General features: G+C 46.7%; 1 protein-coding gene across 2 annotated transcripts in view; it reads left to right on the top strand.

The window, feature by feature from the left end:
• Window positions 1-24,619, top strand: part of Rab27a (RAB27A, member RAS oncogene family) — a 52,275-nt gene extending 27,656 nt beyond the window's left edge. For both annotated transcript variants that reach the window (XM_006973763.4, XM_042281271.2), the window contains exons 2-6: window positions 3,203-3,377; window positions 5,387-5,472; window positions 7,166-7,269; window positions 11,507-11,630; window positions 22,265-24,619. In XM_006973763.4, coding sequence (XP_006973825.1) covers window positions 3,225-3,377; window positions 5,387-5,472; window positions 7,166-7,269; window positions 11,507-11,630; window positions 22,265-22,463 — 666 coding nt within the window. In that variant the 5' untranslated portion in view covers window positions 3,203-3,224 and the 3' untranslated portion in view covers window positions 22,464-24,619. The remainder of the gene's footprint in view (window positions 1-3,202; window positions 3,378-5,386; window positions 5,473-7,165; window positions 7,270-11,506; window positions 11,631-22,264) is intronic.

The raw sequence follows: 24,619 nt of genomic DNA on the forward strand, positions 1-24,619 counted from the left end.
CTGATTATAAATTAAAAAATAAAATAAAACATAGGTACATGACTGACTAGCTTTCCCCAATTAACATAAAGAACAAATGAGACAGCTACAAGGTCTTTGTTAATTACTCCTATTGTTGAGTTAGAGCCCCTTTGCTTCAGTTTGAAAGCCCCCCTCCTTCCCAAATGACCTGAGCTTATCTGGATCTGCTTTCAAGCCTCAGCTTCTGTTTGGGTATAGGGTGGAGCCAGGCGTCTGTCCTCACCTGTCCTCACGGGGTCCTCCTTTGGAGAGCTCATTAATCCTGTGTCCTATGTCTGCAAGGAGAAGCTATTAACATAGACAGGCACCCCCCTCGGCGAAGTGTCACCCTTCACATCTGGCCAACAGAACTGCAAATGTTTGTAGAGGCTCTGCCCTCACTAACAGTGTCAGTCATATCTGCCACACGAGGTCACAGGTCGGTGCTGAGGCTCTCCGAGGGAGCTGACTGCAGTAGCTCCACGGGCTCAGGACTATGGATTTTTGAGAGTAAGATGAGTCACTAAGTTGAGCTAGGCAGGGGTAGAGGAGGTGGTGGTGAGCTTGAAGATGAATAAAGGTCCTTGCCTGAGGTTTATTAATTTTATGAGTCTATGCTAATAGCCCCACAGGAAGCACCTAGTGATAGAGCCCAGAGCAGACAGGAGTGTGAGGGAAGGGAGCAGCAGGGTGGACGTCTGATGTGTGGATGGATGGGTGGGTGGACACGGCCTTTCATGGGCAGGAAGAGGTGTCCAGACATTGCTGGTGTGAATGGGATGGAAGGTTATTGCTCTGATTATCAAGAGAGTTTGCTAGCATTTGACATGTGAAATGAGAATACACAGGGCTGTGTGTGTGTGTGTGTGTGTGTGTGCGTGTGCGTGTGCGTGTGCGTGTGCGAGAGAGAGAGAGAGAGAGAGAGAGAGAGAGAGAGAGAGAGAGAGAGAGAGAGAGAGAGAGAGAGACTGTAGTTCTGGCTGGCCTGGAACTGTATCTAGAGCAGGCTGGCTTGAACTCACAGAAGTCTGCTCACCTCTGCTTCCCTTTGATCCTGCTTGGATCGCAGGTGTCCAAGGTGGGGAGAGACTCATGTCTCTTCTCGGGCAGGGTGCATTTGCATCTGTTAAGAAGGTACAGTAGCTAATCAGTGCCATGACAAAGGAGAAAAGCCACTGCGGTTGGGTATTGCTGGGAAAATGAGTTGTTTCAGTTAATCAAGAAGAATTTTGAGCACTTCCTGTTAGAAAGCCCAGGTGGAGGCAGAGTTAGCTGTGGGGTTATGGTTTCTCCTCCACTATGGAACCCACTTCCTGAGAGAGTGTGGCAGCTAGGAAGTCTGACCAAGAAATAGGAAACAGTGACAGATTATACAGAAGCCATCAGGCAGATTTGACCTGTGAGTTAGTCATATCTGGTTTCGCTCTCGCTCACATATGTGTGTGTGTGTGTGTGTGTGTGTGTGTGTGTGTGTAGGCCAGAGGTTGGTGTCAGGTGTCTTTTTCCAGACCTCTGTACTCTGTCTTTTGAGACACTGAGTCCAGAGCTCCCCAGTTGGCCAGGCTGGCTGGCAGGATTTGCTTCTCCCCACACCCCTGGAATTGGGTCAAGCACATGCGCCTGGCTTGTCCCGTGGGTGTCCGGGAATCTGAACGCAGGTCTTCATGCTTGCACAGTAAGTGTTTTATGGACTGAGCCGTCTCCTGTGAACTGTAGGTGTGCTCGAACACGAACATGATGGAGACAAACGAAACTGCTTGAAATCCAAGTGAGAAGAGGGAGGGGCCAGGCCCTAGCCCCGAGCAGAGAGGCTCCGACTACCGAGTTCCGGGAGTCACCAGTCATACCTTGTCCCGTCCGTCTCTGTGTGCAAATTTTTTTCACTGAGACAAAAATCTCAACTCAGGTCGGCCCCAAACTCAAGATCTTCCTGCGCCCCTTCCAAGTTTCATTCCCCTTCCTACGCTTCCCATTTCCCATTTATGTTTTCTCTTTTCTTCCTCTTATTTTTGGAGACAGTCTCATGATGGAGCCCTGGTTGGCTGAGAGCTCAGTGTATATATAGACCAGGTTAGCCCCCAGACTCGTGGGCAATCCTCCTGCCCCGGCTTTTGGAATGCTGGGATTGCAGGCATGTGCGGCCACGCCCAGCTGACCCTTCTTTTGTTGACAGGTTTTGTTTTATATGGTCTGCCGTGTTTACCTGTCTTACTGTCTTGTCACTTGGGGTTCCCTTCTTTGTGGTTCCACAGCGTGTATGTTAAGCTAAAACTAGGCTGAGAGGTAGCTCAGCAGTTAAGAGCACTGACTGCTATTGTAGAGAACCTGGGTTTGATTCCCAGCACCAACATGGTGGCTCACAACCCTCTGTAACTTCAATTCCAGGGGACCCAGTGCCCTCTTCTGGCTTCCATGGGTACTGCACACATGTGGTGCAAACTTACACTGAGGCGCACACTCATACAACAAAGCTAAAACAAACAAAAAGACAACAGTCCTAAACTGTTATTTATTTACTATTCCAACAGCATCTCATCCAACAGTTTTTTGGTTCTTGGGGACAGTGAACACTGAATTACCCTTCCTCACGACCCCTAGACACAGAAGCACTGGCTGAGAGCCAGGCATGGTGGTGCATCCTGTCTGTAATCCAAGCCCTTGGGAAGTGGAGGCAGGAAGATCAGGAGGTCTAAGATAACCTGAGCTACCTGAGACCTTGCCTCAAAATAAGCAAACAAAAATCCCTGACAGACAGGCAGGCAGGCAGGCAGACAGATAGACAAACCTCCAAACAAATAGAAGTATTCATTGACCAGAATCTTGTCACTTTGTCTTCCAGAGGACCCAGGTTCAATTCCTGCACCCACATGTCAGTTCACAACTCTCTTAACTCCAAGATCTGACGCCTTCATGCAGACATACATGTAGGCAAAACATTAATGCACATAAAATAAAAATAAATAAATTATTAAAAGTGTGTGTGTGTGTTTGCGTGCATGCACACACACATGCCATGACATGCATGTGCCAGTCCGAAGACAACCTTGTGGATTTGATTCTGTCTTACCTCTGCATGGGTTCCAGGGATAACTCAGGTCATCAGCCTTGTGTGGCGAGTACGTCATCCACGGAGCCATCCCACCAGCCCTAATTCTAGTATTTCTGGTGGACGTTGCTAACTCTATTTCTTCATGTCTTACAGGTGAAGCACCAAATCCTTCATCATGTCGGATGGGGATTATGATTACCTCATCAAGTTTTTGGCCTTGGGAGACTCTGGAGTGGGGAAGACCAGTGTACTTTACCAGTATACAGATGGGAAATTCAACTCCAAATTCATCACCACAGTGGGCATTGATTTCAGGGAAAAGAGAGTGGTAAGTTCTACATCCTTCCTAAGAATCTAATCTGAGTCAGCACATTAATAGGCCTATTTAGTTTGCTTTGTGGGACTTAAGAAACCAGAGATTGGGACCTAAAATTAGAATACAGAGGAAAGTGTGGCTGGGTGTGGTGGTGGTGCACACCTTTAATCCTGGCACTCTGGAGGTAAGCAGATCTCTGGGAGTTTGAGAGGAGTAAGGTCTATAAAGAAAGTAAATAAGCCGGGCGGTGGTGGCACGCCTTTAATCCCAGCACTGGGGAGGCAGGGCCAGGCGAATCTCTGTGAGTTCGAGGCCAGCCTGGGCTACCAAGTGAGTTCCAGAAAAGGCGCAAAGCTACACAGAGAAACCCTGTCTTGAAAAACCAAAAAAAAAAAAAAGAAAGAAAAAGAAAAGAAAAGAAAAAAGAAAAAGAAAGAAAGCAAATAAATCAGTAAGAAAGCGTGTTGTGCTCAGTCCATGGAAAGTAACTGGGAACCTTCAGGACATTTCATAGAAAACTCTTTGGCTACAATTAAAGTGCATATTGCTTTTCTCTTTTAAAAAAATACTTATTTTTAATCATGTGTCTGTGTGTGTCCCCTATGAGTGTATGTTCTCTCTCTCTCTCTCTCTCTCTCTCTCTCTCTCTCTCTCTCTCTCTCTCTCTCTTCCTTCCTTCCTTCCCTCCCTCTCTCCCTCCCTCCCTCCCTCCTCTTCTCCCCTTCTCCCCCTTCTCCCTTTCCGTTCCTCAACAGGGTCTTCTTACTATATAGCCAAGGCTAGCCTGGAACCTACTATTTATCCTTGGTTGGTCTAGAGATCACAATGATTTGCCTGTCTCTGTCTCCTGAATTCTGGGACAGAAGCGGCTCTTTATAAAGCGGTTAGTTTTTATATGTATTTAATTATTATTGTATATATGTGTGTGCACACATGCTGTGGTTCATGTGTAGGAATCAGAAGAGAGCCTGTGGGAGTTGGTCGTCTTTGCCATGTGGAGCCTAGGGATTGAAATCAGGCTGCCACTCTGGGTGGCAAGCACCTTTACCTGCTGAGCCACCTCACTGGTCTCTAGAAAATCATTTGTTTGCTTTTTGAGACAGATTTCTCTGTGTAACAGCCCTACCTGTCCTGGAACTTGCTTTGTAGACCAGGCTGGCCTCAAACTCACAGAGATCAGCCTGCCTCTGCTTCCAGAGTGCTGGGATTAAAGATGTGCACCACCATGCCCATAAAATTATTTTAAGAGCACTTTCTAAAGATGAGGTAAGGGAAACCCACAGAAAGTCAATGTTTCTTGAAATGAGTGCTTGAGGGGACACTGGGAGAAAGCAAATTGACTGTTATTTTGGCATAAGTCATTGTATTATTTACATATTTCATAATATATTTCTAACATAATACACATATATTTAAATGTTTTTTTTTAGAATTTCAGCTTGAGCAGTGGTCACACACACCCTTAATCCCAGCACCTGGGAGGCAGAGGCAGGTGGCCTCTGAGTATGAGGCCAGCCTGGTCTACAGGGCGAGTTCTAGGACAGCCAGGACTATACAGAGAAACCCTGCCTTGAAAAAATTTAATATAAAACTATTTCTTTTTAAATTTATACCACTTTTTTTTTTTTTGAGACAGGGATTCATACATTCTTGGCTGGCCTCAAATTCAGTTTGATATTCAGCTAAGGATAACCTTTTTATTCTTCTGTCTCTCACCTCCTAAGTGCTGGGACTGTAGCCGTGAGCAACCAGGCCTGGTTTTGTGGTGCTGAGGATAGAACCTAGAGCTTCATGGATGCTGGCAAAGACTCTCCCAGCTGAACTACACCCCCAGCTAGGTAGATGTCTTAGGAGGAGGTACCACTGTCCAGGTGCAGTTATTGCAACGAAGTACAGACCTATCAGGGACTCCGTTCTCTTGAGAAGTGTAGATGCTTTGGGGTTTGGGGCTGAACAGAAAGTCAGGAAGAGCCCACCCATCTCAGAGTCTCCGCTGGTTTATCTTTGCTTTGATGTCTTAGGTGTACAGAGCTAATGGACCAGATGGAGCTGTGGGCCGAGGCCAGAGAATCCACCTGCAGTTATGGGACACAGCGGGGCAGGAGAGGTATGTGCTCCTCAGTGATCTCTCCACACTGCCCTGGGCAGGGCAAGGGCAGCCAATTGGCTCATCCACACCTGGTAAGAGGAGCAGCCGGATCAGTCTGTTGTCAGCCTGAGGTGACAGTGACGGGCATATTTCCTGTGAGATCAAAGGAGAGGTGGATCTCCTTGAAATGAAACCTTCTTATTTGGGGCTCATCCTTTTTTTCTCCCGATTTAGGCTCCCCCATTGCCTTTTGCTGTTTGCTCAGCTGTAAGGGAGTCCTAAGGCTGCTTGCTCGTTCTTATCTGATACTGAAGCCTGGTGAAACACCTGGTTGGAATGAGTTAATCTGGTCACAGGTTACTTAACTAAAATAAATCATGTGACATCTTGGTGCAAGGCTGCTTTCATTCAGCTACAGCCTGTGATTTCTCTCAGTCTCCTTGAAGGATTTTCCCCCCTGTGTGTGTGTGTGTGTGTGTGTGTGTGTGTGTGTGCGCGCGCGCGCGCGTGCACAGGATCCTGTGATGTGCAGGCATGTGTGATGTGGGGGCCCAAGGTTGACATCAGGACTCTTCTTTGATGGTTCTCTACCTTATTCATTGAGGTGGGATTGCTCGCTCGAACCCAGTGCTCACAGACACAACTGGTCTGCAGCTTGTTTCAATCACCCGCCCCTGCCTTCTGTGTGAGAGTTACGGGTCATCTGCTGTGCCCACCTGACATTTATATGAGATCTGGGGAGCCAAACGCTGGATCTCAAGCTTGTATAGGAAGTGCTTTAACCACTGAGCCATCTCCCCAGCCCTCTTTAATATATATACATATATATAATATATATACATATATGCATATATATGTGTATGTATATATGTGCATATATATAAAGAGAGAGAGAGAGATCTCCAAGGTCATACAAAGGTGAAGAGGCGATTCAGTTGAATCTGTCATTTTACTCAGGTTCAATAATTGCCATCTGTGGCCAATCTTATTTCTTCTATCCCCTTAACACTTCTCCCTCTCGCCCTCCATATTACCTGGAGGGCAAATTTTAGACCTCCTGTCATGCCACCTGTAGCTGGTTTGGTTTGTATCTGTAAACAATGAAGACTTTTTGTAAGAACATTGAATAGAATAGTTGAGAAAACCCTACTATTTCTGAACAGCTGGTTAATGCATACTACGTCTTTCTGTGGAGCCTGCCGGTCAGTTAGAGACTGTGCGTTCAGGCAAAATGAGGGGAAGCCGTAAGAGGAAAGAGGCAGCAGGTAAAACCTCTGGAGGTAGAGAATGCCAGAAAAGAGTTGGGTCCACCTCAGCAGGGTCCCCATTTTAGAGGTAATGAAAAGGTTGTCAGAGAGAAGAGACTTCTACAGAGCCTGAAGTGAGACCAAGGATTGCCTCGGAGTGTAGAGTCATGAAATCTCCCCAGGAGGAAAACCCAATGGTTAGCTCTGTTGGCCCCGTGAACTCACAGTCGTCCAGTGATTTCCTGGCTGAGACTAAGGTTGCAAGGCAGTTCTCCAGTCCATGGGGCTCAGTGTTCAATAACACATTCTGTTCACGTTGAAGTCTTGGGAGTGGTAAACACCAGTCTGGGTGAGCATCGTGGGAATTATTGATGGATCTTTGCAGAAGGCAGAGGGTGTCACTGGCGGCTTCACATTTCAGGAGTGGGGCCATGACTTGGTGACCGTCTGTTTTTGTGTCCCAGGTTTCGTAGTCTGACCACTGCCTTCTTCAGGGATGCTATGGGTTTCCTGCTGCTGTTCGACCTGACAAACGAGCAAAGTTTCCTCAACGTTCGAAACTGGATAAGTAAGTATTGCCGTTTCCCAGGCCCCGCTCTGCTCCCGACGCCTTGTTCTGCTCCAGGCCCTGCCGGGCACTGCCCCGGGTGGACCGGACGCCATGTCATGCCTTTTCCTGAAAACAGCTCAGGGTCAAGGCTGCAAAGAGTAAGCTTAGGGCCGCAGATGACTGACATCCCCTGCTTCTCTCCTTTGCTCCCCTGGAGCTTCCCTATCTCTGCTGGGAATCCTTCCATGTCCTCTGGGGGCGGTGTGTGTGTGTGTGTGTGTGTGTGTGTGTGTGTGTGTGTGTGTGTGTGTGTGTGTGTGTGTGTGTGTGTGTGTGTGTGTGTGTGTGTGTGTGTGAAGAGCCTAGAGGTGAGCCAGCCCTGTGTAGGAACCTGAACAGAGTGCTGAGTCCTCTGGGCCCACATGATTGGAATTGGGTCACCGTCTGTCTTCCTGAAGTTAAAGGAATGAGCAGGTCATGTCTAGAGCCAGGATGATTGTGATTTATTAAGCGGCGCAGTGTTATTTATTAAGTGGTGCTGTTTACTGTGCGAGAAAAGTCACGAGGCACAACAAAACCCACTACACGAGTTTATTAAGGGAATAAAGAGGGGGTGTGCATAGCCTATGGAGCGATCCTACAGAAAGAGAGGGAAGGAATAGGAGGAACCCACTTTTATAGGTCCCCCCTCCTGCACCCCGCACATGCGCATATGGGCGTCCATAGCTACACCACGCATGCGCATGGATTACCTGACCACACAGCACATGGATTATGTAGGACTAAGGCCCCAGGATGACTAAGCATCTTGCCTGGCTACTGAACAGTGCATGTGTGGTCATGTAGCCAAGGGAGTGGCCAGGAATTCTAACATTGATTCCTAACAGAACTTTTAGGTAGTCTAAGCCTCCAAACTCACACATTTCCCTCTTCACTTTTAACGTTTTTCTCTCACTCTGTTGTAAATCCCTCTATTTTCCCATCTTTCTGATGGGTTAGAGGGTTTTTTTTTTGTTGTTGTTTTTTGTTTTTTACTTATTTACATTTTCATTTTATGTGTGTATTTTACTTGCATGGCTGTGCATTCATGTGTGCAGTATTTGTGGAGGCCAGAAGAGGGCATCAGATCCCCTGGGACTGGAATTACAGACAGTTGTGACCCACCATGTGGATGCTGGACTAGAACCCCGGGTCCTCTGGAAAAGCACCCAGTGCTTTTAACCACTGAGCCATTGTTCCAGACTCCAAGTTACGTTTATTTTTTTAAAACCCGGAAAGAAATAACTTCCATGAAATTTTCCATGATCATCTTAGCAGGAATACTTCTTCTCTTATTAATGACTGCTATTTTATTTTATTCTTTTAACACATATCTGATCTTTACCATATCTCACCTCAGGTTGCAGGTGTTTAGGTATGCCCTTCTTTAGAGAAAAATTTCAGATAACTGATTAATTTATTTAATTACCCATTACTTCATAGTTTTCATTATTTTATGAAATAATGAATCATTATGAAATTATTTCATAAATTTCATTACAAAAATTTAGAGATGAGAACAATAACCTCAGCTGGGCATGGTAGCAAATGGCTTTAATCCCAGCATTTGGGAAGCAGACACAGGAGGATCTCTGTGAGTTCAAGGCCAGCCTGGTCTACAGAATAATTCCAGGACAGCCAGGGCTACATAGAGAAACCCTGTCTGCAAAATCAGAGAGAGAGAGAGAGAGAGAGAGAGAGAGAGAGAGAGAGAGAGAGGAGAGAGAGGGAGAGAGAGAGAGAGAGAGAACAATGACATCTCAGAGACTCATCAACATAGACAGTATGAACTGTTACTTACAGTCTTAGAAGTGCTTTGGTTTATTAACTGAGTCTCTTGGAGGGTGGTCCCCCCACATCCGTGTTCCTGGTCAGTAGATGTTGGGTAGGACCTAGAATTTGCATTTCCAGTAAATTCTCAGGGGATGCTGAGGCTGCTAGCCCACACACACCTTACCCAGAGAGTCAGTGTTAGTTAATCTTCCCCTTGACCCTGGGAAGTAAGTACTGTTGAGATCATTTATAGATAAGGAAGCTAAGGTGGTCAGATAACTTCTGGGGATGGGCATGGGGGTGGTGGGCACAGCCAGCAACAGGGCAGGAGAGTCCTGCTTCAACTCTAGGAGATGCTCTGTAACCATGGGAATGGAAGGTGCTAAGAGAGCACAGAGGAGGCCAGCAGAGGAGACAATGGAGCCAATCTTGAAGGAAGTTGTGTCTGGGCATTAAAGAGTGTGGGAACGGCACACTAACAGCCTAAGGGGAGAGGAGGCCTGGCTTTTGCAGGAAACAGGGCCCAGTTTGATCTTGCCTGGGCAGGTCTTGTGACCTACGTTATCCCCTAAGGCAAAAAACAAAATCCTGAAATTCAGGCCTGTGTTAATGCTTGGGGAAACTTCCTCCTCCTTCACCTTCTCTGGATAAGATATGTATGACCTGACTTTGTGGGGAGGAACTGGAGTGTCAACACTCCTAGCTGATAGTGAGAAAACACACACAGGGTCATGCTCTCCGAGACCTCGGATTGTGAAAGTTCAGCTACTCCAGTTTTGTTGGGTTTTATTTTCCTTCTTTGGAAGATGGAGCTACTTAGTACCCTGGAGCTCTTTTTCTTTCTTTCTTTTTTTATATTTTATTTATTTTTATTTTTTAAATTTTTATTTATATATTTATTTATTTAGAGATTTCATTTTTATGACTTTTTAAACCTTGTGTCTATGTGGGTAGGTGCATGTAAGTGCAGGTGCCCTGGGAGGCCAGTGTAGCTGGTGGTGGTGAGCCACCTGAAGTGAGTGGTGGTGGGAACAGAACCCAGGTCTTCAGGAAGAGCAATATGTGCTCTTAACCACTGAGCCCTCTCTCCAGCCCCTCTCTTCCTTTTCATAATTAAGCCTAGCTAAGGGATTTTAGAGGAAAGGTTGTAAAAATTATAGAATATGACTGTAACATCCTGCTTCCCCTTGGTCTTGGTGACAGTCACTTTATTATTTACTCTGTCTTCTTATGTCATCAATGAGAGAATGATAAATGGCGCTGGCTGTGGCCTGTGGTGCTGGCTGCAGCGCACGGTGCTGGTTACCGCGTGGAAAGGTCACGGTCACGACAGAACCCAGTGTTAGTTTTCAGAGCTTTATTAGGAGGGAAGAAGGAGAGGATCAGGCCTGGGGAGGAGAGAGAGAATGATGGGAGCAGAGACAGAGGATGGGCTCTGTGTCCGGCTTTTAAGGCATGTACGTAGTCGCCAGTGCACACTGATGACGTAAGACGCAGGACCCTGACCTGGAGTGAGGGCAGAATCCTAACCATCAAATCATAGTTACTGTTTGTGTAAGACAAGGTCTCGCTGTGTAGCCCAGGCTATCTCTGAACTCACAGAGCGTCTTGCCTCAGCCTCATCACACCCAGCTTCTTAATTGTTTTAAATAGATGGGTCCTGCCTTGGGAGGACACAGAAGTATGAAAAGCATTTCAGATGTAATTAGGTTCGATTATAGAAAGATATTTCTTAGAGCTGGAAATCCAGCTCAATTGGTAGGTGTTCAACACACATGAAGCCCTGGTTACTATCTCCAGTACCCTGCAAACTGTCCTGTACTACGTACCTGTAATCCAGGTCCTCAGGAGATGGGAGCAGTAAGGACATTTAAGTGCATCCTTGGAGGCCAGCCTTGAGGGATACTGGATGTCTCAAAAAACAAAAAGACAATTCTTTACAAATATTACTACTGTTGAGAGAAAATAAAATAAGTGACAAACAGGGGTTTAAGATTAGTAACACACAGCCAGCGGTGGTGGCACACGCCTTTAATCCCAGCACCCAGGAGGCAGAGGCAGGCGGATCTCTGTGAGTTCGAGGCCTGCATGGTCTATATAGTGAGATCCAGGACAGGCTACAAAGCTACAGAGAAACCCTGTCTCGAAAAACCAAAAAAAAAAAAAAAAGATTAGTAAAACACACACACACACACACACACACACACACACACACACACGCACGCACGCACGCACACGCACATGCACACACACACACACACTTTAAGGGTTATTGTACTCTTCCATATCTCTCTGATGTGTGTGTTATCGATGTTTTGAAATAGTCGATCAGCTCTTTGCCTCTGTATGCGCATATGCGGTTTTCAGAAGCACTTTTGTACATATTTTCTATTGGTCTCGTGCTTACATCGTGACTACTATAACAAACTCTCCTGTGTCTCAGGCCAGCTACAGATGCATGCGTACTGTGAGAACCCAGATATAGTGCTGTGTGGGAATAAGAGTGACCTGGAAGACCAGAGGGCAGTGAAAGAGGAGGAAGCCAGGGAACTGGCAGAGAAGTATGGGTGAGTATTCCTGCTGTGGGATCTGGAGGAAACACTGGAACAGAAACATTAACCTGTGAGTGAGTAACTGAAATGACAAAGTGAGGGACTAACGTAAAAAGCTTAGCTTTTGGCCTTGAGAGGTGTCAAATGCCTCATATTCACACGAGTATCACAGTGGGGGTTATAGAGGAAACGTGGGGTGGGTGTCCTCTGGTGTCTTGGTCCCCCTTTGTATCTCTTGGAATTTGCAGGAAATTTTTGCAGAGTGCAGACATATTGACTATAGGGCCTTCTGTCCAACATGCAAACAGAAGAATCTTCTTTACTTTTATTTATTTATTTATTTATTTATTTTTTTGAGACAGGGCTTCTCTGTATAGCCATTGCTGTCCTGGTCTACTCACTCTGTAGACCAGGCTGGCCTTGAACTCCGAGGTCAACTTGCTTCTGACTCCTGAGCACTGGGATTAAAGGCTGGCTAGCAGAAGACTCTTAGAATAAGGAAATCCTCTGTGTTCAACAAGGAAATTTCAAAACCACTTTACATGCCGTTGCAGAGTCCTGGCAATTGAGAAGGCCTTATTAGGTATCACAGAGCAGGCGTTGGCTTTGACTGGGGGAAGTGAAGATGCCCTTTGGTTACGGCTGATTTTGAGTGGAGGGCCAGAAAACAGCCTTCCTCCTTCAGCTCGTGGAGGAGGTTCGTGGAGGCACCACAGGGCTTACACGTGAAAGGAGAGGGCGAACTCTCCAGAGAAGTGATTGCTTCATTTTACTTCCTTCTCCTGAATTATGAGAATACAAATGTAGACCTAACGCTGCTCACTATTAGAAGTAGGAGGCAGGGATGGAAAGACTGCTCAACAGTTGAGAATGCTTGCTTTACAACCACAAGGACCAAAGTGTGGACCTCATCACCACGTAACAATCTGGGTGTCTGGTGCATGCCTAGAACCCCAGCTCTGAGGGAGGCAGAGTCAGGGCTTGCTGGCTTCCAGCCTGGTTGAGAAGATGTGAATCCCAGGTTCAGGGAGAGACCCTGCCTTAAAAGACACACAGAGAGAGGGACACCTGACACCCTTTTCTGGCTTGTATACTTTCATGCACATACATGTGCATACAATCACGTACACATAAACAAATCTTCAGTAGTAACAGGCAGGAAGCAGACTTTTTTTTTTTTTTTTTTTGAGACAAGGTCTCTTGTAGACCAGACTGACCTTGGACTTCATATGTACCTTGAATTCCTGAAGCTCCTGTCTCTACATCCCAAGTGCTTAGATTACAGATCTGATCCACCACGCCTAGGTTTACTCAGAGCTGGGGACTGAACCCAGAGCTCCATTCATGCTAGGCAAATGCTCTACCAGGAGAGCCGCGTGGAGGTGGGATTTGCTAGGGATGAGACAAGAGATAGCACCGGTCTTAGGGTCTTACAGGTAGGATGCTAACCCGACAGTTTAGGTGGCCAGGGAGGGACCACTGACTGTGTGACTTCTGCTTTGTTCTTCCATGGTCTGATGGAGTTTCAGGAAGGACTAAAGGATGGGACTGACAGGGGGAGGAATGGAAAGTTAGGTAGGCTGGGTGGGAAGAAGCCAGGCACAGAAAAGTGTTCCACTCTTCCAGGTCAGTTTGGGAGCTGCAGGTAAGATAAAATGGAGGGTGAAAGACTAGAAGCTGGGGGAAGGCAGTGGTTTGTGAGGTGGTCAGGGGTTGGATTTCTGGGAAAGGAAAAGAGGGATTTGGGAGAGAAGACACATGGGGTGGGGCGGGGCATGACGATTGGCTTGTTGCTGGCCAGCTTTTCTTACGTTATCCCATCTACCTTTTGCCTCTGGGCTTTCTCCTTTTCTTCTGTATATCTTATTTTCACTCTTACTCTATGGCTGGCTGTGAGGCTCGGTGGCTGGCCCTTGGTGTCTTCTCTTTTCTTTTCTTGTTCCTTTTTCTTCTCCCAGATTTCTCCTTCTATATCTTCTCTCTGCCTGCCAGCCCCGCCTATCCTTTCTCCTGCCTTGCTATTGGCTGTTCAGCTCTTTATTAGACCAATCAGGTGTTTTAGACAGGCACAGTAACACAGCTTCACAGAGTTAAACAAATGCAACGTAAAAGAATGCAACACATCTTTGCATCATTAAAACAAATATTCCACAGCAGTGACAAAAGTAACACACCTTAAAACAATATTCTAACAGCGGGCGGTGGTGGCGCACGCCTTTAATCCCAGCACTCGGGAGGCAGAGGCAGGCGGATCTCTGTGAGTTCGAGGCCAGCCTGGTCTACAGAGTAAGTTCCAGGACAGGCACCAAAACTACACAGAGAAACCCTATCTCGAAAAACCAACCAAACAAACAAAACAAAACAAAAAACCCCAATATTCTACGACAGGATACAGGAGAGAAAACACACAGGGAGCGGCGGGGCACTTTAAGCCTCCAGCGGTTACCGCTTCACCTGGGGGATTCCCACCAGCCATGCTGGCTTCCTCTGGCAAGGAGATGCAGTGAGATGCGGAACGTCTCATGCCAGGGTAGATGGTGTTGACCCCTCGGAGACACCTGGGACCTTCTGACAGTTGCAGGAGTGTGGGCCTCACCTCCGCGGGCGTGGTCACGTGGAGCTGTCGCAGTTAGGTTGGCGTCGGGTGCTTTGAGCTCTGTGAAGAGCTCCTGGCCTGGGGGATGTTGGCACAGATGACAAGTGCTTCCCACGCCAGCCTGAGGGCCTGAGTGTGATACCCCGCTCACCTCCGGAACCCAAGTGTTTAAATTCTGGTGTGGTGGCACACGCCTTTAATCCTCGAACTCTGGAAGCAGAAACGGGCAGATCTCTGAGTTTGAGGCCAGCCAGAGCTACGTAGTGAGGCCCTGGGTCTTACAAACCAGAACAAATTGGGTCTGTTAGCGCTCTCATTTAATCCCAGCGCTAGGAGGCAGAAACAGGTGAACCCCTTGCTGCCCGTCATCCTGGCATAACTGGTAAATTCCAGGCCAATGAGAACCCTTGTGTCAACATAAAAAGAAGGTGGATGATGCCTGGGGATTCTCATTTCAGGTTAACCTCTGGCCTCTACCAGCATGTATGTGCACCAGCACACGAACACGCAAGCCTGAGTGTACATATCTGTTGTAGGGATCTGACCTTATTCCATAGTCTCTAGAAATTTCTCTTTGTGTCAGATGCGGAATCTTGGGGTGGTCCACAGGGTAGGTTGTCAGGAAGGAAAACGGCGTGCAAAGTGTGGCGTGGATACAGGAAATGAGGACCAGCTAGGGTTCATAACAGTGTCCTGAACCACCTCCTCTCAGCTGGTGCCTCTGACCTTAGTGGTGTGGGCACTGTGCACAGGCCAGGCCCTTCATCTCAGGGCTAACCACACCCCTGGGAGCCTAGGGTGCGATGGAGAGACAAGGGAGAAGGAACAGGTGCAGGTCTGGTCACTGGGCTTTGCCAAGATTACTCAGCAGGTCAGTGCCTATGCATAAGAATCTTGAGACCGGGTGGTGGTGGTGGTGGTGGTGGTGGTGGTGGTGGTGGTGGTGGTGCACACCTTTAATCCCAGCACTTGGGAGGCAGAGCCAGGCGGATCTCTGTGAGTTCAAGGCCAGCCTGGGCTACCAAGTGAGTTCCAGGAAAGGTGCAAAGCTACACAGAGAAACCCTGTCTCAAAAAACCAAAAAAAAAAAAAAAAAGAATCTTGCTGGGCGCTGGTGGTGCACACCTGTAATCCCAGCACACTCGGGAGGCAGAGGCAGGTGGTCTCTGTGAGTTTGAGGCCAGCCTGGTCTACAGAGCTAGTCCAGGACAGGCTTCAAAGCTACAGAGAAACCCTGTCTCGAAAAACAAAACAAACAAACAAAAAAAGAATCTTTAAAGGGTACTGCATCACTTCCCCCAGACCTCTCCTGGGGTCCACCTGAACCAAAAAGCAAATTCTGGGAAATGCTCAGCCCAGCTCCAGTGGTATACTATGCGTGGGGACCTGGGCACCGGTGCTTTTCACAGCTCGCCACGTGATTTTCCTATGCAGTGGTCACGACCAACCTACTTGGAAGATTCTGAGCTGGAGGCTGGTAGAGCTCACAGGCAGTTCTGGCATGCCCCCTCCCTGTTGAGAGGCACTCAAATAGTGTGGAAAGGAAATTATGGGGGGGGGGGACACGGCGGGGCGGCGGGGGGCCACCACAAGTCAGACTGAAGTGCTGAAAGGGAGGCTGTTTTGCAAGGAGATCAGGAGGAAGTCAGCCGTGAAGCAATAGACTGTGGTGATCATCCACGCTTTGGAGCCGTGAATGAGAAAGCCGGCCAGTGAGAGGAGTATTTTGACAAGTGTTTCTCAAGCACCTGCCGAGCAGAAGGGTCAACTTGTCCCCACCCTGGGGCTTCAGCAGCCCTTTTCCTGTTGCTCCGTTTGGGGTGTCAGGGTTCTGCAGTCTGCCTGGCATCAGAGAGCTCCCTGTGGTTTTCTGTTGATCTGAGCGTGTGGGGGACTGTCTTTCCCTGTGTCCAGCATGCACTGGCCATGGAGGACACCACAAAGATGGGCAAGTTGAGTTACAATTAGAAGAGCTTTTTGTTTGTTTAAGGGTTTTATTGTTTTGTACTCTGAGGAATTGAACCCAAGTCCTCACACATGCCAGGAGACCACTCTACCACTGAGCTATGCCCCACCCACCATGAGAAGAGGTTTGAATCCATGAGGATAAAGGACATGCCAGGAGAAGAGAGGATGGAAACAGTCCACGCTCCTTTGGTCACAGAGGGTAGCTGGTGGTGGTAATAAGCCACATGGCCTGCTTTATTCAGAATGTGGGAAACCAAGAAGCTTGTGAGTGGAATTAAAGGACACCCGAATGTACACACTTGCGTGCTGTGCACATAACTGGCCACAGATCTGAGATGAGGACTCCGTCCCCCCTGCTGGCTACTGATAAGGGAAGGTGCTCAAAGTTTCTGCAATGAACACTCAGTTGGAAATCTTTATTCACACTGGGTGGTGGTGGCGCGTGCCTTTAATCCTAGCACTCAGTCAGGCTGATCTCTGTGAGTTCAAGGCCAGCCTGGTCTAGATAGTGAGTTCCAGGACAAACAACCGGGAGCAGACAGAGGAACTGTCTCAAAAACCAAAACAAAGCCTTTATTCACAGCATCAATGGCAGATCCGAGACATCAGCACAGACCATGTTTTGGATTTCAGGGGTCTGAATTTGGCAATGCTCTGTACCAACACTGAACTAGGTTACACGTGGTCTGAATCATTTGGCCTGTGACTGGTCAATCGATCTCTTATAAACTTGACATCCTTGAGTTGAGGAAGAAAGGAATGGGGCTGGAGGGATGGCTCCATGGTTAAGAGCACCTGTTGTTCTTCCAGAGGACCAGGGTTGATGCCCAGAACCCACTTGGTGGCTTACAACCACCCATAACTCCAGATCCAGGGGATCCAGTGCTCTCTTCTGACTCCCTCAGGCACAAGGCACACACGTGGTGCACACATATACATATAGGCAAAATACTCATACACATAAAAACATTTTTAAAAATTTAAAAAGAAATTATTGATGTATTATTGGACATACTTTGAAACCACATAAGTAAGCTACAACCAAACACAAAACTGATTCCTGGAATGCCCTGTGACTCAGTAGTTAGTTCCTGAGGATCCAGATTTCATTGTCCACAGACTTCCAGGTGCAGATGATCATCACACAGCCCATTCCTGTGAGCACTCAGCCTCTGGCAGGACGCGCTGTGGATTCTGTATCCACGTGTAAGTCAAACACCTAGACACATTTGACAGAGCTCTCCGGGCATCCTTGCTGTTCATTCTGGTAATTTCTCCAGTGCTGGGGACTGAACCCAAGGCCTTGCACAGGCCAGGAAAGTGATGTGTGCGTGTGTGTGTGTGTGTGCGTATGGCACAGATACAGATGTCAGAGGCATTTCCTCCCCTGGAGCTGGAGTTCCAGGCAGGTGTGAGTACCTGATATGGGTGCTGGGGACTGAACATGGGTCCTCTGCCAGGACAGTGGGCGCTCTTAACCACTCAGTCATCTCCTCTTAAGCCTTGGCAACTTGGTTTTAAGTTTCTAGTTTTGTCGATAAATAAATATAGAAAAGAGGTCAGCTATGCGAGGATTCTGTCTCGTGGATATCCTGGTGGAGATCTCAAATGAGACAGTCTCTTGATTCGACACTGTTGCCATTTTGTTTACTTGGTGTCTTTATTTTTAAATTGTGATGAATCTGCTGGATGGTGTTGGTCCACACCTTTCATCCAGCACTCAGGAGCCAGAGGCAGGTGGATCTCTGAGTTCGAGGCCAGCCTGGTCTATAGAGTGAGTTCCAGGACAGCCAGGGCTACACAGAGAAACCTTGTCTCAAAAAAACCTAAATAAATAAATAAATAATAAAATTGTGGTGAGTCTATTTTGTGTGTGTGTGATTTTTGGAGACAGGTTTCTCTGTGTAACTGCCTTGACTGGCTAGAAACTCACTACTTTAGACCAGGCTGGCCTGGAACTCACACAGATCCATCTGCCTTTTTAAACAAACATTTATAATTATTTTATACAGATAGAGATATGTAAAAACATCGAGTTCAGTGGTCCTTCGATGAATCTATTCTTAAAAGCACATCAGAATTAGTCTTTTTCTCCACAAACTCCAAATAGCTAACAAGTGGCCATGTGTATGTAGGTGGATGTCAATTTCAACCAACCATTTTTCATACTTCTAGCAAGAGAGCTCCCCGGGCGGTGCTGTTTTAGCACCCTCGTGTGGACATAAAGAGTAGTACCAGTCTTCTGTGGTTAAAGATCCTTTTGAATTGATGCCTAGATAAATTTTTTTTTTTTCCTTCCTCATCAGGGTTTCTCGGTATAACTTTGGAGCCTGTCCTGGAACTCCCTCTGTAGACCAGGCTGGCATTGAACTCACAGAGATCCGCCTGGCTCTGCTTCCCAAGTGCTGGGATTAAAGGCTTGCCACCACTGCCCGGCCCTAAAAATGTTTTTTAAAAAAAGAATACACACACACACACTCACTCACTCACTCGCATACTGGCTTTTTGAGATAGGCTCTTCTAGATACATACTCCTGGCTGGCACCTGGAACTCACTCTGTAGACCAAGCAGCTCTTGAATGTGCAGAAATGGTGCCTCTGGCATGCTGGGATTGCAGGCATGTACCACCCCATGCGGCAAGAATATTGTATGTGAGAGAAGACTCTCATGTCTGAATGTTTGCTAAGTTTGTGTGTGTTGTCTTAGTGTCATGACCTCATGAACTACTGCTCTTCCTCGTCACAGATAAGGAGAGGCCTCCAGAGCTGTGCTCGGAGCACAGTGCTTGCTCTACAACCCAGAATCCTTATTTATTTAATTAAATTTATTATTATTATTATTATTATTATTATTATTATTATTATTATTTTGGTTTTTCAAGACAGGGTTTCTCTGTGTAGCCCCGGCTGTCCTGGAACTCACTCTGTAGACCAGGCAGGTTTTGAATTCAGAGATCCTCCTGTTTCTGCCTCCCTGCTGTGATTAAAGGAGTGCACCACTGTTGTAGAATATTAGTTTAACTATGTAAAGATGTGTTGCTTTTGTTTATGCTGCATTTGTTTAATTGTGTAAAGATGTGTTGGTGTTTTACCTTGCCTGCCTAAGGTACCTGATTGGTCAAATAAAAAGCTGAATGGCCAATAGCTAGGCAGAGGAGGGATAGGTGGGCCTGGTGGGCAGAGAGAAAAGGGAGCCAGCCAGCCAGGCATGCAGGGAAGCAGGATGGATGGTACTTAGATAAGGTAAACAAGCCTTGGTGCAGCACATGGATTAATAGAAAGGGGTTAATTTAAGTTAAAAAAAAAAAAAGCTAGCTAGAAACAAGCCTAAGCTAAGGCCAAGCATTCATAATTAATAAGTCTCTGTGTCATGATTTGGGGCCTGGTGGTCCAAGAAAGCCTGCTACACACCAACTTTAATGCCAGCATTTAGGAGGCAGAGGCAGGCAGGTCTCTGTGAGTTCAAGGCCAGCCTGGCCAAAGTAGCAAATTCCAGCACAGCCAGGGCTACATAGAGAGATCCTGTCTCAACAAAACAAAACAACACTACTTATCTATATTTTATATGCCTGTGAGTGGTTTTCCTGCATATATACCTGTACACCACATGCATACAGTGTCTGGAGAAAAGATCAGAGAAGGTGTCTGATCCCCTGGGACTGCGGTTACATACAGTTGTGAGCTGTCATGTGGGTGCTGGAAACTGAGTCCAGGTCCTCTGCAAGAGCAGCCTGTGCTCTTAAGTGCTGAACATCTCTCCAGCTCCTAGTCCTTCCTTTTAGATTCACTTTCTTCCCCAGGCTCAGATTTTGTAATTTTTGGTTTTTTTTTTTTTGGTTTTTCAAGACAGGGTTTCCCTGTGTAGTTTTGGTGCCTGTCCTGGAGCTCACTCTGTAGACCAGGCTGGCCTTGAACTCACAGAGATCCACCTGGCTCTGCCTCTCGAGTGCTGGGATTACAGGCATGCGCCACCACCGCCCGGCAATTTTATTTTATTTTATTTATTTATTTATTTAATTTATTTATTTATTGCCTTTCCAGTTGTATAAAATGTCCAGGGCTGGAGAGATGGCTCAGTGGTTAGGAGCATCTGCTGCCCTTACAGGACCAGAGTTTGGTTTCTAGCACCCATGTCTGATGGCTCCCAACTGTCTGTCACACCAGCTCCTGGGCATCCAACACCTTCTTTTGCCCGTGTGGGTACCTGCACTCACGTGCACAAACCACACATGCATACACACATAATTAAAAATAATAAAAATAAATCTTAAAAAATATATAAAATATTAAGCCAGGAGTTGTGGTACACCTCTGCGATCCAAATACTACATAGGCTGAAGCAGGAGAATTGTGAACTTGAGGCTAGCCTAGACGACATAGAAAACTCAAGAGCCATTTGGTACCTAGTTAAATTCTGTCTCAAAGGGCTGGAGAGATGGCTCAGTGGTTAAGAGCACTGGCTGCTCTTCCAGAGGACCTGGGTTCAGTTCCCAGCAACTACATGGCAGCACACAACTGTCTATAATTTCCAGTTTCATGGGATCTGACACCTTCACACTTACATGCAGCCAAAACACGAATGAACATGAAATAAAAATAAATAATTTTTAAAAAATCTACCTCAAAAACCAGAGGATTATATGGCGGTTGCTCAGTGGTGGATCCAGGAGGACATTTCCCAGTTTAACAGGGGCTATAGGATAGATGAGGACCTATATGGGAATATGGAGAGAACACCCTTAAGGCTTATTAACTTCTCTGGGAAGTGGCAAGAAAGTACCAGGGTGTGTATGTGTATGGGGGCATGCTGCAAGGGTTACAGCCCACAGGGAAATGGGTGAGGTCTGAAGGAAAACTCAGTTCAGCTCCACTGAGTTAGCTGGGCTGGATAAAACTTCTGGAGTCAGTCTGACCCCAGATGGTTTACTGTAGTACAGTTTGGAAAAGTTTCCTGGTGTGATACAGTCCCTGGTGCACACGGGGGCGTAATTACATCAACGTCAACTCAGAGTGCATGTTACTTCTTTGAAGAGGATCGGTTCTAGAGATCAACTACATGTATAGCTTAAGGGCTTAGGGAAGGTCTGCCTGGTCACTTGGCCTACAACATACATGTGACATCTCCCCTAAAGATGTGCTCTAAATTGACTGAGATATAAAGATAAAGGTCTTTGGAGAGAGAATCGAGGATTAACATTCTGGGGGATTTGGGTGAGGCCTGGCTCTACATAGCAAAGTTCACCAGGTCATTAACAACATCCACTCCCTGTTCTGGCTGGAAAACAGTTGAAAAGAAACCTCTGCATGCCTAACATTCCTGGTTTCCCTAGTGATCTGTGGGCGTGAGGACCTTTGTGCTCCCAACACTAGAGAAGTTAAAGGGATAGAATTGAAGCTCCCCTGGGTCTCCCCTTCTCTTGTAGCCTCTGGGTGTTTTGTTTTGAGACAGGGACTAATGTAGCCCAGGCTTTCCCCAAATTTGCTGTGTGGTGAGGCTGCCTTGAACTTTTCCTCTTCCTGCTCTACCCCGAAAGCTATGGTTACAGGTGTGCACCATGATGCCTGGTCCTGCCTTCTCTCAGGAAAACTCTGGGTCTACTTTCTGGGGCAGATATCGGTGGTTGCTTAGACAACATTTATACCCGACCCCTTCCTTCCTCATAGAAGTCCAGTTTTCTTTACACATACACTCTGCCTCAGGACGACTTACTGTCTGGGGAGACAGGTGCAGACCCAGCCCATGTAGACTGATCCGCTTAAGCCAGTTACAATGATACCAGTCCTTTAAGCTGGTGTCTGTTTTAGGTGCTGGTAAATGATATCATTTTGAAAAATGAAATAACGAAGGAACTGTTTTGAGAGAGACACGTACTGGAATAGATTCATTTTCCTGGTTATTTGGCACATTGAATTATAACTGGGATGGTGTTGCCTCCTCTCTGTTCCCTACTGAAGTTATACTGTTGTCATGTATATCTATCCTAAAATTGTTCTCTAAATTACGAATGGCTAAAAAAATGATGAAGGACACAGGTCACGGTCCCCCCCTTGCACGTTGTCAGCTGAGCCGTTTCTGTCCTTCCAGAATCCCCTATTTTGAAACCAGTGCTGCCACCGGGGCGAACATCAGCCAAGCGATCGAGATGCTCCTGGACCTGATAATGAAGCGGATGGAACGGTGTGTGGACAAGTCCTGGATTCCAGAGGGCGTGGTGCGGTCCAATGGCCACACTTCTGCGGATCAGCTGAGTGAGGAGAAGGAGAAGGGGCTATGCGGCTGTTGAGACACCAGGTGAGCGTCGCAGCAGCCCCTGCCTGTGAGGAGCTGTTCCGCAGAGCTCCAGCCCGCCTGCCGAGATGAACCACACCGCGCCAAACGCCAGCTGCTTCTCCTGTCTCCAGTGGACGTTACCTCAGCGTCCATTTCTAAGTTGTTGCAGCTTTATACGTCCAAGAATTGGCAGAACTATTTCACAGAGCCAAAAGTGCCTTGAAAGCCTAAGCCCATGGGGGCAGGCCATTCAGGTAGTCAGGATTTTGCAGCCATGAAAGGTTGCGTCTATTATGTTAGTATGCTGATGATGGTACTGTCCCGTGCCATCTAATGAGACCTGGAGTCTCATTAGAGAGTCCCCCCAAAGACATTAGGATCTTTGAGCAATGAAAGGCTACCATGGTCTTGAGAATCCAGATTTAAAAATCCACACCATAGTTGACCTTCTAGAACATCACTCACCAACACTTGAATGTTACTATTATGTGCACATTGGATCGGTGTCTTTCAGCATCACCTTTCATGTCGGCCTCCCCTTGGACGTTATGTTAAAATTACAGCCATCTCTATAGATTGGGTATGCTGGGTTGACTGTGGGTTTGGTGGGGGGGGGAGGGGTTTGTAGGGCAGGGGTGGGTGAAGAGGTGGAAACTCGTGAAGTCGGATTTTCTGGCTCTGGGCTTCAGGGTCATGGAGAGCCAGGTGTTTATTAGTGGTCTGTTGGTTCGGTCCACAGCTGAGCATAGCTCGGGCTTCTGCTGAATGCATGGTAAGAAAAGACTTTACTTCTCTTCAGATTTATGTTTTGTCTGGCACCTTCGGGCTGCCGTTCCTGTGAGGACTGCTGAGCGCCCAACTTTACCATCGGGCTGGGCGTCTGCCTTTGCTGTCTCCCTGTCTGTCTTCTCCCTCATTAGTGTGGACTGAGGGACTCTCTTTTTAATTAAGCCACATCTTTATTTGCCGTCTGGAGGGAGATGGATGTCTGTATTTAAGCAGTCACATGTGTGTGCTCGTTTGAGACAGGTGTCTCGCAGCAGCCTGTCCTTCCCCGGAAGGTGGGCATCCATCCATGTCCTCGCTGTGTCTTGCCAGATCATGTGTTCTGTCGTCTCAGTGTCTTCATGCCCAAAAAGGGTGGTTCAAAATGTTCTTCATAGACTCCACTTCTTCAGACCCAGGGGATCTCATTCACAGCAAAAGGCTTTTAAAGAAAGTAAGCCAGAATTTCCAAAGAACTTCACCAAGGAAAAATATCACCAATTATAATTTTAAAAAGTAAAAACTGTGGGGTTTGGGTTTTTTTTTAAAACAGTAAATGCTTGGCAGAACTTGTAATACTTGTAATTACTAAAAGAAATATAAAGGAAAATAAGTAGTTTGCATAGTAGTTTTCAAGTGGCCTTTTTTCTTTTTTCTTTCTTTCTTTTCTTTTCTTTTCTTTTTTTTTTTTTTTTTTGACACAGGGTCTCACGATGTAGCCCTGGCTGTCCTGGAACCCCCTCTGTAGACCAGGCTGGCCTCAGACTCCGAGAGATCCACCTGATTAAAGGTGGAGCTATTACACCCAGCCCTTAAAAGGCTTTTTGAAATTCAACATCCTGGATTGCCATTGTCCTTCGTGAGCCCCTGCCCAGCAAAATTAGCCATGGCTACTAAGCCTTTTCTGTCACTGAAATGAGGGATGCTTTGAAAGACCAAGGTGGTTGTTAAGGCTTTTGCATCTGGATCCCGTGTATCTGAAACATATCCCATGTTTCAAGGGAGGTGGGGCATGCACAGCAGTGCCTTCCAAAGTTGCTCTAAGACTTGGGTGCGGTTTATCACATATCAGACATACAAATGTCTCTTTTGTAAATAAAAATAAGTTAATGTTTGCATAGTGCCGCTTTCGGGGAAGTAGATCCACGGTTAGATTCAGGTCTTGTTGGCTCCAAACCTGGCAGAGGGTTAAATGTGTGTGATAGAGACCCACACAAAAACTGCCTTGATCTGTGGAAAAAGTAACCTGTATTCTCTTTGGAAATGGTTTAAATTTGATATAAAATAACCATATTTTTTGTCAATGTATTTTTCTAATTGCAAATCTGTATAAAAGTAAATGCTCTTCAGTGAACTCTGTGCCAATTAAACCATAATAAAAAAAAATAAAAGAGGTGCAGTCTA

The sequence above is a fragment of the Peromyscus maniculatus genome, chromosome 7 (genome assembly GCF_049852395.1).
Source record: "Peromyscus maniculatus bairdii isolate BWxNUB_F1_BW_parent chromosome 7, HU_Pman_BW_mat_3.1, whole genome shotgun sequence".
NCBI lineage: Eukaryota > Metazoa > Chordata > Mammalia > Rodentia > Cricetidae > Peromyscus > Peromyscus maniculatus.